General features: G+C 44.1%; 1 protein-coding gene across 2 annotated transcripts; it reads left to right on the top strand.

The window, feature by feature from the left end:
- Positions 1–2073: 2073 nt before the first annotated feature.
- Positions 2074–4073, top strand: LOC115401541 (alpha-1-antitrypsin homolog). 2 transcript variants are annotated; one of them, XM_030109789.1, is made up of 5 exons: positions 2074–2326; positions 2409–3045; positions 3177–3447; positions 3538–3685; positions 3795–4073. In XM_030109789.1, the coding sequence occupies exons 2-5, from the start codon at positions 2418–2420 to the stop codon at positions 3984–3986; spliced, it is 1239 nt and encodes a 412-aa protein (XP_029965649.1). In that variant the 5' UTR covers positions 2074–2326; positions 2409–2417; the 3' UTR covers positions 3987–4073. The 2 variants fall into 2 exon arrangements, with proteins under 2 accessions (XP_029965649.1, XP_029965650.1); XM_030109790.1 differs by having other exon boundaries at positions 2074–3045.
- The last annotated feature ends 8919 nt before the right edge of the window (positions 4074–12992 follow it).

The following is a 12992-nucleotide window of genomic DNA, read 5'->3' as shown; positions in this document are numbered from 1 at the left end:
GGAAATGAGACAAGAACCCAAGCAGGACCCAAGACAACGTCACAAAGAGAACCAAACAGAACAAAGGAGACCACCTGCAAGCTCAGTCATTCGGAGCCGAGTGGATGTCAAGCGATTCAGTGATATGGCTGGACTGGTCAAGACAGTTGCATTCATCTGGAGAGCAGCAAAGAAGTTTGTTAGACAAAATCAAACCACAGGCAATCCAAAGTGGGAGGCAGTCTCTTCAGCGGGTGTCATCACAGCAAGGGAACGGCAGGATGCTCTGAGAGACATTTTTCTTGCAGCACAAGAGGGTGCAACGATCCCGCACGTTTGATTGAAGCCATATTGACGGGCCGAGATTAATCTGATCGTATTTAATGAGCTCTTTGGCATTTTGCAGCCTCTTAATGTGTCATTTTTGGCTGAAGATGTGTACAGTTTGGCTGTTTTTCATCTCAGTTGTGAGGATCTTTGGCGCATGTCATGAGGACAGGCTTTCCTTCTGGATGTTTCTGTGACTGCATATACCATCAAACTCCAGTGATACATACGTTTGCATTGGTTGTTTGCGTGTTCAAAGTCTTTGTTGACCAAACTGTGCATTGCCGGTAAGGAATGAGTCTGTTGTGCTGTCACTGCCCTCAGATTACACACCGATATTCTTTACTGGTGAAATTCTAGGAAACTAAACACAAACTGCTATTGTTTGCTTGCGCTCGACCCAAGGGTCAAAATCTTTGCCATGGGGATCGATGTGCTTTCAACACCCACGTTCCGCAACACACACTTCCCCAACGCTGGAGTCTGGCTGGGCTCAGGGCGTGACGGTGCCAGGATGGTGAGAGGAGAAGCGGAGAAGTCTCACGATGCCGGCATTGCTGATGTGAAAATGTGGAGTGTATGAAAGCCTGGAGAACTCGTCCGATGGGGAGCAGAGGTAGTAATAGTAGGAGTAGTAGAAGATTTATTTGGTCAGCAAAGAAAAAGATAAACATTGTAACAACTGTGTACTATGATGGCATCATCATCGCCATCCACATAAATTATCATCATCAACATCAACAATTCATCATCGAAATCATCATCGACTTCATCATTCTGTGACCGAAGGGTTTAGGCTGAAATCAAAACTTATTTTGCCTAACCCTTTTCAACCAAAACAAAATTTTCCATATTTCATAGGAGAAAAAGAAGAAAAGAAAAGACCAAAAGCAAAACAAAAGCAACAACCCCCCCCACCCCCCATAGTACATGTCTCAGTGTCTCAGAAAATTTTTGCAAATGATTCAGCACAGTAAGGATGTATTGAGCACAATTCCCAAGTGAATAGGCCATGTTGATCGAAACTGATTGATTGATTCTCAGTCTGATGGTTTTTCTCTCCAAAACAAATCGGCAGGATTTCATTGTATCAGTCACCACCTGCAAAATCATCTGGTCAACTGTCAAAATGAATCAAAAACACACTTCAATACCATGAATACCAGACATGGATCTGTTTGCATGAAGGTGAGGAGGACAGTCAGGAGGGCGAGGAGGGAGACCAGTGAAGAAGTGAGCTTTGAAACTCCAGCTTCTTTTACAGCTCTGTGGGCTACATACAACTTTGCTTTTTGTTTTGTTTTGTTTAGTTTTGTTTTAGTTTCTTTGTTTTTATTTTACAGTATATTGAACTCCGACGGATGGAAGTTAATTTGCGTGTGAATAAAAAATATGACATTTTGAGGACACTGACCATTTGTTGACAAAGAAATTTAGTTTTTCCACCTGAGTGAACTGTTGTGGCAGAGATGTGATCTTTGACAGGTGAACCATGGTGTTTTACTGAACCGTCCATGTTGTTTTTGACAAGAGAACCAAGAGAATTCAGAACGTCCGGTCTGTTTGGAGAAATGAACCGAAGCCGTTAAGAGGGATCTTTACATTTTGGAGGCTCTGACTATTTATATGGGAAAGAAATGTAGCTTTGAAACATGTGTGAATAGTTTTGGGAGAGAGATGAGCTTTTGCAAGTGAACGATGGTGTCGAGCTGAACTGTAAGACCATTTTGCCAAATGATCTTCGAGTTTTGAAAATGTAATTTCAGTTTCAAGAAATGAGCCAAACCAGTGGAGAAAAACTGTAAGGTGGATGAGTAGACCAGTCCCTTCCAGGGGTGGTTCATCCGTTTGAAATAATGTATGAGTTGTATTGCATGAGTCACGAGGGCCCAGCCAGATGCTTCACAGGACAAATCTGCACTCAGTTAATCGTTAACCAGACTGTCAGCTGGCTCTCACAGCTCCTGTATATAAGACGGAAATTTCTGGCGAACTGTCTGCAGCAAAGTGGACTTCAAAGGTAAGCCCCACTGCCGAGTTGTCGTTCCGTATATGTTCAAATGTAGAGGTGCGAGGGAACTAATTCGACTTTTCCCCAACAGGCTCCAAAGATGCATAGTACCTTTGCCAGCTGCGTTATCGCAGCAGTGTTTGTGGCCGTAGCCCTGGCTGATCACCACGACCACGACCACCACCACGGCCACGACCACCACAGCCATGAGGAATCCTACGCCTGTCACAAGCTGTCCGAACCCAACGCTGAGTTTGCGCTGGCCCTCTACAAGAAGCTGGATGCCCACACTGAAGCCGGAAAGAACATCTTTTACTCTCCGATCAGCATCTCGGCCGCCCTGTCCATGCTGTCTTCCGGGGCCCGCGGTGACACCCGCAGCCAGCTGATGTCCACCCTGGGCTACGCCGCTCTGAACCAGACCCAGGTAGATGACGGTTACGAGCATTTTTTCCACGTTCTTGAACATCAACAGGCGAACCAACAGCTGGATGTGGGCAACATCGTCGCAGTTAGAACAGGCTTCCAGCCCAGTCAGCAGTTTGTGGCGGATATAAAGCAACACTACGTCGGCGAGCTCCACAATGTCGACTTCGCCAACCCCGAGGAAGCTGTGGCCCAGATCAACAAACTGATCGCCAGCAAAACGCACAACAAGATCAAAGACATGGTGAAGGACTTGGACCCTGGGACGGTCATGATGCTGCTGAACTGCGTCTACTTCAGAGGTAGGAACCACATCTGGACACACAGTGTTCTTCCAGACAAATGGAGTATGAAGCAAAGGCACATCGATGAAACAACATCAGTGACCACAGTCGATAATTTCTACGCCGTGTTCTACATTTATCCCATGCAGGACAGTGGGAACACCCCTTTGAAGCCAAAGTGACGAGTAAAGAAGACTTCCATGTGGACGAGTCTACCACAGTTCAGGTGGACATGATGAAGACGACGGGGAGCTACGACATCTATGAGGACAATGACAACCACACCACGGTCGTCAGGCTGCCCTACAAGGGCAACACCTCCATGATCATTGTCCTGCCCGATGAGGGCAAGATGAAGGAGGTGGAGGACGGCTTCACCATGGAGCGTTTCCAACACTGGACACAATCCTTCTTCAAGAAGTAAGTCAGAAACATCCTCTTTAGACCTGTATGTGTTTCTGTGATGAGTTCCGAGTGACTCTGACGCCACTGATTTAATTTACTCCTCAGTATCGTCGACCTTTCCATGCCCAAGTTCTCCATCTCTGCCGAAGCCTCCCTGAAGCAGATACTTCAAGAACTGGGAGTAACTGACGCTTTCTCAGTTGCCGCTGATTTCTCTGGCTTGTCTGAAGACATTAAACTCATAGTCTCAAAGGTAGAACCGCAACACGCAAATGTTTCGTGGAACTGACAGGTGTCAGCAGACAGAACCGTTCAGCCTGCAGTGACTGGACTCTGACTCTGACCTCCCCGTTGTTCCTCAGGTTTCCCACCAGGCCGTGCTGAGCGTGGATGAGACGGGGACGGAGGCAGCGGGCACGACCACCATTGAATTGGGTCGCAAGAGCTCTCTCGGGTTGGTCAATCTCAACAGACCCTTCCTGGTCTTCATCGTGGATTCTCGCACGGAGACCATCCTCTTCATGGGCAAGATCAACAACCCCACGGCCTTGTAAGAGGAAGCCAGGGGGGAAGCACTTCGGCTCATGCTTACCTCAACGTCAGAACGGGACCAACGTCTGTATCAGTGTATTCTGAACCTGCCTCGGTCAATGCAGTTCTAACAAACTCATGACATTTTGGATTGGAAATAATGGTTCCATTCAAAGCATCCATGAACACATCGCACAAGCTTGTTATTGTACTGTTGCTGTTTTAACACAAAGTGAAATAAAAAAAATTCAATATTCTAGCTATTTATTCCTTATGTAAATACACACAGACACTTGAACAGTTTTCAGGGAAATGACCAGGATCAACTGTACTTTATTGATCACACTACAATACTGTCTGATACAACGTATTTGCTTGTTAGGTTGCAGTTCACTCAAGGACGAACAGTGTGATTTGTGTAAAGAGATCTACTCATACAGGAAGCAATGCAAGTCAGACTGCAGGTCAGAGCTGTTTTTTTTTTCCCTGTCAGAACCAACAAACACACAGTCTGCTCCCCCTGACCTCTGACCCCGGAGCTGCATGCACCTTTTGATGTTATTGGCTGCTGTCTTTGACTGCAGCTGATACAAGCCCAGTTTCCAAAAGCATGTCTTGGAAAGCTTGGTATGGGTAAATAAGAAAATCCTTTCATTCAGCGGCTAATAAAACCTGATATATGAGCAAAAACTGCTGTGCAGCGACAAAAAAACAAAAAAAACCAACCAAAAAACAAAAAAACTGAACAGTTAAAACCAATACAACAGTCAAAAACTGTTCAAATTCATCAATACAATTGTACATCAATACAATTTACAAATACTGTTCTGGAAAACAAATATAAAAACAATGCATGTGATTATACGTGCTGTTATTTTCTATATTAAACAAGGTTTCCAATTCCAAGAAATTATATTAGGTGGAAACTGTGGAAAAACGTCTCTTTTATTTGAAAATCTTTGCACAAATGTTCTTCAGCTTCAACATTTTCCACACAGTTTACAAGAAGACTCACATTCGCCGGGACTTCTTCACATGAAGCCGTTGTTTTCCCTGACAGGTGTTTTATTTTTTTTATTTGATAACAGATAAAATAATTTTTAAAGCCGTGTGGCTGTTGCAGTTTCACAGGTCCAAAAAAAGTCATGTTCAAATCGAAGCAAAAGGCAAAAGGCAGCAGAAACATAGAAAACTACTTTAAAATTACTATTACTATTGGCTCATTCCATCCAAAATGCTCACATTTTGCATATTACTGGCCACCTTGTTTATCGAGCAACTGTTACCTCACAAAGTTGTTGTTTCACAGTAGAAATAAAGATGATTAATGAAACAGTTTGGTTTTTATTTAATCAGACTCTAAATTCAGAAACATGTAATCTTGATGAAGACGGACAGACTCAGAAAAAGTGACATCGAGCAACAATAACTCATTAAAGCCGTGAAACAAATTTTCTATCAAGAGATATGTAGCTGTTGTTGAAGAAAATTCAAGTCAGCTCTCCTCTCAGCCTGTAACTTCCAGCAGTCATTCCCGACTCCTTCATTTAAACTGGAGCTGGGCAACGATTAAATTTTTTCATCGCGATTAATCACACCCGAATCCTGGAGTTAATCGCAATTAATCACAGTTAAAATGGCTCATTTGAAGTCTGCCGATTCCATTCAAAATGTGTGTTACATAAATAATTTTACAATTCATCAAATATGATTTATAATAGCTTAAAATACCAAGTCTTTACCAAGATTGCCACCAACACACACACACACACACACACACACACACACACCCCAGCAATAACAGAGCGATGAAAAGTAGCAGTTTCTTATGAGCGCTCACTTCCTCAAACTTCATCATATCTTCAAGATATTATTATACCTTATATATATATATATATATTAAGATATATTATACCTGGGCCGTTAACGGCCCAGCTATAATTTAAACATTTGAAGAACTGCAGACTTCCAAACCCCGGCCTGCTGGTGTGTGAGTGGGAGTGGTGCCAGCGGCTTCAGCGTGTTCAGGCAGGACGGGCTGTCTTCCTCGCTCTACCTTTCCTCCACGGTTACTCTGCGGGGAAACCTCGGAGCTCCTCTAATTGCCGCCGTTTCCAAGTCTTTTATGTCGCACTACGATGGAGCAGTAGCAGAGTGACTCACTTTGACTGAGGATGCAGGATGACTGGGATTCACAGAGGAAACCAGAGGGAGAGATCAGAGATCAGCGTGTGCAGCTTCGAGGTACGTTCTTATCAGGCACGTGCCGTGAGCTCCAGGGTTAGGGAGGCAGACAGTCGCAAATTGTGACGGACACACCAATGACAATTTACATGTGTAGGCAGGTAACTGTGCCAGCTTACTCTAACAAAATCAAGATCGTATAACACCATTAAAAAAGCTTAAACAATGACTTAATAGCAGTCCCAAGACTCTCCCAATTAACTTTATATCTCATGACCACACAGCGCATTCCTTGTTTGTGATCGAGACGCAAAATGAGTGAGAAAATGACAATTCGGACGCGGAGCTGTCTGCGGTGCTGAAACGTCTCTCTCTCTGCAGGGTCCACACCCCAACACACATTTAAAGCTCGGGTTGGCGATTTGAATGAGATACATTTTTTTAAATACTGGTTAAAATGATCTTTATGACCCGATAGGAAGCAATTCATGGCGTGTTCTTAAAGTAGTTTGGAAAATATCCGCTATCTACAGCAGGAGTAAAACGGGAAAAACAGCAACCAATCGTCTTGACGGGACACCTTTTTTTAAACCAATCAAATCCCTTCGCCGTTCAACCTGCCCCCTGCGCGTACATGTCAATGGCGTGCACTGACCCTGGTTCAGTGCGCGCGTAGAAGGACGGAGCGTCGTTGCAGAACGGCGGAGAAGAATGTTTGGGGGTTTACTTACCGGTGAGTGCGCCATAACTTGGCGTAGTGCAAATAAAGAAAAACGAAGAAACGAAGCGCTGAGGACAGGTTACGCCAGGAACGCACTGGACGCAGAAGCGCTGCGCGTCTCCCCGTCTCCGCTCCCAACGGAGCACCTCCAATGGGGTGGGAGCTGGGCGGAGCCTTGGGGAGATGCTACATTCGTGCTACATGCTAGTTTTCCAAGATCGCCAACCCCAGCTTTAATGAAAGAACACCTGAAAGCAACAACCAAAAACAACATGCTCAAAGCTCTACTGCACATATGTGCCGCTCCTCTTGCCCCTAATTCATGCCATTCACACAGTTATCACAGTTAACAGATTTAGTATGAAGTGATTCTCCACTGCCCTCCTCTGCTGACTGCATTTCACAAGTGAAGTTGGTTCGCAGCTGGGTGAAGCTAGTTCGCAGGTGCGCTAACCGTTAGCAGCTAACGTGACTTCATTCAGAGAGAAACCGCATTTTCAGTAACACTGCTTAAAAACAAATAAACTCGCTTACTTGCCTTTATGAAAATGTCGAGAGCAAACAACCATGTTGGCAGATATGGAGTGGAAAGTGATGCTCTTTCATGTCACTGCTGCGACCCCCCGCCGTCTGACGCCTCTTCCTTATTTCCTCAGTCTGCTCCCCGTCATTTCTTTTCCACGTGGGAAACTGGAAAAAGCGGAGCCTGCCTTCTGTCCTGCTCCCATTCCGTCGATGCGACTTATTATGGCAGCCAATCACGCAACACGATCTTCCCATTTCTGAGAAATAATGCCGCACTCAAAGACGTGAATCACAGAGTGAGACCGCGGCCTGCGAAATGACGACTAAATCCCACAATGCAACAGAGTGACGTCACCTGAAAAGGACCGATTCGCTAATTCTCCGTGAAGGTACGTAGAGCATTGGCAAAGCAGAGTAACGTAAAAAAGGCAGCGTCGCGATCTGCCTTTTTGCGTACATGATTTTTAGATGGTGAAACTGACCGCGCCTGCGCGAACACAAATCATTGCGACGACGTGACAGATGAAGGCAGAGCAGCGCTGTGCCTTCAGGAGAGGGCGTGGCCTTCACTGTAATACAGCACAAGGGGAAGTTACTTGTGCAGCTTCTCTGCTTGGCCAGGAGGAGTCTGTGTTGAGTCATTTTTACTGGACTGTGAAAAGCACCAAATGCTGTTACTTTCAAACCTAAAGGTACTATATATAGTACTATATTGGAAATTAAAATTTGAAAAATTATATATAAAATAATAATAAATTAATTGAAAAAAATTAGAAAAAATAATTATTAAAATGGAATGATTTCATTTTTTCCTATCAGCCCAGGGGAGGCAGTGCCTACCCCGCCTACCCTGACTGCACGTCACTGATTCTTATGGAAATTACTTACACCGAGTTATCTTAACAGTTCAGTCCCAGCGTATGGAGCTGTAAGGGAAGAGAAATTCTTTTGTATTTGCCACATTTCTCCTCATTCACTACTTTGTAAAGTAGCCTTTCAGTATGTGTCTCTAGCGTTGGATTGCTCAATCAGCTTCAGTCTGAAACTCTGTAGAGAGGCATGCACTCTAAAAAGAAAGGTCTAGACTCAAAAAAAAAAAAAATCAACACAACAGTCTTTTTAAGTTATGGCAACCTCATTAGAAATGACATTGAACCAACAAACTGTATGACTTTGGGTGAATTCATTTTTTGTCATCAGTCAAAGATCATTTTAAGTGCTGCTTACTTAATAAATGCAAGATTTTTAAGTTGATAACGCAAATAAATTGGCTGACTGCTTTTAAGTAGTTAAAATGGCCAATTTCTGTTGAACCTTAAAGGTGCTGTTGGCAGGATTCAGCATCTCCGCCATCTTACTTCGGTTTACCTAAGCAAGATGGCGATTTGAAACCCAGCACAGCCAATCCTGTCTTGTTTTCTCTGAAATCACACCCTTACGCAAGTTAAGCCCCTCCCACAAGAACGTGTGACGAACGCAAAGATACCTGGAGCTGTTGACATTGCCTTTCAGCTCAGAACAGAGACAGATGGAAACGCTGCGCCCTCGCGGTAGTGCAATTATGCTACACTCCGATAGGATTATCAATGCATACTCTAACATATAATCCAAAGAAAACACAGAAAAATTAGCATTGACTAGCAAAATCCTGCCTACAGCACCTTTAATACCGTATTTTCGGCACTATAAGGCTCACTGGATTAATAGGCGCACAGTGAATGAATGGTTTTTATGAAAAAAAAAAAATTCATACATGGGGCGCACCACATTTTAAGGCGCATAGGATGTACAGAATAGTATGAGAGAAATACATATTGGCAGTCTAGGTGGTTACATTCTCGGTTGAAATGTGTGAGTAAAGTGACATATCAGAGCGAGTTTGACTGAGGATCGCTCGTCTTCACGGATGTGCAGCTCAGAGCGGCCACGACTGGTCCAACTCGCTTGGTCACCGGGGTTCAGCCAGCTGCGGTCTCCTGAGTGAAGTGCTCCACCGACAGCTCAGCTGCTCCCGGCGTCCCGGCGGGTGGGCTGCCGGGCGGGGGGCGGCCGTTCACGGAGTCGCAGCGTGGAGGCTGCCGCCCAGCGTCCAACCGCTCCCCACATCGGCTGGCTGTGCAGCCGCGAGCCGTGCTCCGTTCTGTTTAAACTAGCTAGCTTAGCAGCTTAGCAAACAGGGTTGTTTGCGCATATGATCAGGGTGATTACCGTAATTCCTGCAAAAAAGGCGCATCGAATTATAAGGCGCTCTGTTGGATTTTGAGAAAATTACAGGCTTTTACGTGCGCCTGAGAGTGCGTAAAATACGGTACTGTGATTATTTGGGAATACAATGCTGTCACAGCCAATGTGGACTCATTCTTCGCAGGCAGTCGCAGGCTTTTAATAAGCCCAGAGGTACATGGGAACTATTCAGTTGAAGTTACAGAGTCGTAGCAGGGGCAGATTAAATGCTCAATACTTCTCATTCCAGGTTTGACACGAAAAGTAACTACACTATTTAGATGAACTGAACAACAAGAACACAACCAAACACAACTATCAATAACACTTTTAACATCAGAGCATCGAAATAAATCATGAAATCAATGTTTAAATCTGGAATATCTTATCCCAAACTCCCATGAGGCATTGCGGCACTACCATCATGTATGCCGATGTGGTGTCCTCACCCCACTAGAACTATTAGAAATAAATTCTACTCATCATGAAATGTTGCTTGTATCAAGGTTTGTCATCCTGCTAACCCACTGTCCAACTTGTCCAGGCATGTTGTGTGGCGAGAGGGAACTTCAAATTGTGAAGTCAGCGTTGAATAAAATTAAATCATCAAGCCAAGTTTGCTAAGTTATAACAACTTGAATTTTGTTTTAAAACCAATCAACACTGAATTTTGAGATCAAATTGCAAGCAAAATTAAGTTGATGTAATTAGGAACATGTTTATTTATTCATAACTTGAAAAAAATAAGTTTGGAACTTAGAAAGTTTATCAAACTCAACTAATTACAATTTTGTACTTGGATCCATGTATTAAATCAAGTGGTGTTAGAAGCTTGTTGAAGAGTGTGGAAATTTTCTGAATCACTGCTGCTGCTCATGTGGACCACAGCCATAGTAAATAGATCTTCTTCAAGTAGATGGACAATAGCAACAGTGGAGGCACCCAAAGCCGTGCTGTCAGGGTGATTCTGTCAAAACATGCATCATGGAACAGCTATCAATGAAGTCTTTTGGACATATTGCACCAGAATATTTCATAAAAATTGACTTTATGTTGATACTCCAGCCATTTTTGGGAGGAATTGGTTGTTCTTTTGTAAAAATATTGACATTTTCATGAGTTATATTCTGCTCCACAGCAAAGATAAACTTTAAAGCTTCATTTGAAAGGTTATTATGGGATTGACTGAGTTCTTTTTGTATTACAGGGTCGTACAACAAATTCAGAAATTCCTGAAATCCCTAATTTTGGATGTCCAGAGTCAGTCCATCAGGGTGAAACTCTCGCAGACGATCCAGAAGCACAAACGTTCCTCAAAGGCTTGGAGACGAGCAGCGAGCAGCAGCTGTGGAAACGGTGGTCCAGGAAATCAGGAAGCACGCGTCCAGCTCTGCTCGGAACAAACGGAGCTGAAACCTCAGACGTGTTCTTCAGGAAAAGAGACCAAAGCGTCTCTGAGAGACCTTTAGTAAGGAACGCTGGCAGGAGTCGACGCTCTCTGCAGCCACCCAGTCCGCTGGATGCCACTGTGATCAGTCCAGAAATCCAGTCTTGGATGGAGATGGATTCAGGTCGGGGCCACGGCAAGCGGAGATCCGACGATAATCACATTTCCCTGAACTCCGAGGAAGGAATCTATACCCTGCCAGCGTTGGATTCAGATGAAGAGGACGCTTACAGCTACATCCTGGACCTAAATAAAGATGTTTTTCAGCCGTATAATCAGCTGAAGAGACAAGTACCAAAGGTTGAGGAGGAAACGGCAGAAGAAATGTTTGAAGCGTCGAAACATCCAGAGGCGTGTCAGACAGTTAACGGTGGCCTGGAGAGCCCAACATTACAGAGTGAAGATTTAGATCAGGGATCACTCATTGAGGCCGAGTCAGAAGTTCACAGGAAGTTTAATCTGGACATGAATGAAAGTTTCCTGAGAGAAGTAACGAACAACAGAGGTGAGTTTGACCCGGAGCCAGGAGCTGAGAGTGGAAGAGAAGAGGAGAGGCAACAGGGGAGAGCTGTTGGAGATCAGAGTAGCAGTGATGGAGGCTGCGGCGAGGAAGTGGAGGAGAAGAAAATGCCGAACAGGGACACCTCAGGCCGGGCCCACTCTCTATCTGTGTCACCGAATTTCCCTCAGGGCGATTATTTATCTGATCGTATTTAATGAGCTCTTTGACATTTTGCAGCCTCTTAATGTGTCATTTGTGGCTGAAGATGTGTACAGTTTGGCTGCTTTTCATCTCAGTTGTGAGGATCTTTGGCGCATGTCATGAGTACAGGCTTTCCTTCTGGATGTTTCTGTGACTGCATATACCATCAAACTCCAGTGATACATACGTTTGCATTGATTGTTTGCATGTTGAAAGTCCATGTTGACCAAACTGTGCATTGCCGGTAAGGAATGAGTCTGCTGTGCTGTCACTGCCCTCAGATTACACAGATATTCTTTACTGGTGAAATTCTAGGAAACTAAACACAAGCTGCTGTTGTTTGCTTGTGCTCGACCCAATAGTTGAAATCATCGCCACGGGGATCGATGTGCTTTCAACACTCATGTTCCGCAACACACACTTCCCCAAAGCTGGAGTCTGGCTGGGCTCAGGGCGTGACGGTGCCAGGATGGTGAGAGGAGAAGCGGAGAAGTTTCACGATGCCGGCATTGCTGATGTGAAAATGTGGAGTGTATGAAAGCCTGGAGAACTCGTCCGACGGGGAGCAGAGGTAGTAATAGTAGTAGTAGTAGAATATTTATTTGGTCAGCAAAGAAAAAAGTAAACATTGTAACAACTGTGTACTATGATGGCATCATCATCGCCATCCACATAAATTATCATCGTCAACATCAAAAATTCATCATCGAAATAATCATCAACTTCATCATCCTGTGACCGAAGGGTTTAGGCTGAAGTCAAAACTTATTTTGCCGAACCCTTTTCAACCAAAACAAAATTTTCCATATTCCATAGGAGAAAAGGAAGAAAAGAAAAATACAAAAAGCAAAAACACAACAAGAAAAAAACAAACCCCAATAGTACATGTCTCAATGTCTCAGAAAATCTTTGCAAATGATGAAGCACAGTAAGGATGTATTTAGCACAACTCCCAAGTGAATAGGCCATGTTGATCTAAACTGATTGATTGATTCTCAGTCTGATGGTTTTTCTCTCCAAAACAAATTGGCATGATTTCATTGTATCAGTCACCACCTGCAAAATCATCTGTTCAACTGTCAAAATGAGTCAAAAACACACTTCAATACCAGGAGTACCAGACATGGATCTGTTTGCATAAAGGTGAGGAGGACAGTCAGGAGGGCGAGGAGGGAGACCAGTGAAGAAGTGAGCTTTGAAACTCCAGCTTCATTTACAGCTCTGTG

The sequence above is a fragment of the Salarias fasciatus genome, chromosome 15 (genome assembly GCF_902148845.1).
Source record: "Salarias fasciatus chromosome 15, fSalaFa1.1, whole genome shotgun sequence".
Lineage (NCBI taxonomy): Eukaryota > Metazoa > Chordata > Actinopteri > Blenniiformes > Blenniidae > Salarias > Salarias fasciatus.
The sequence above is the reverse complement of the archived record's forward strand: the minus strand, read 5'-3'. Positions and strand labels throughout refer to the sequence as shown.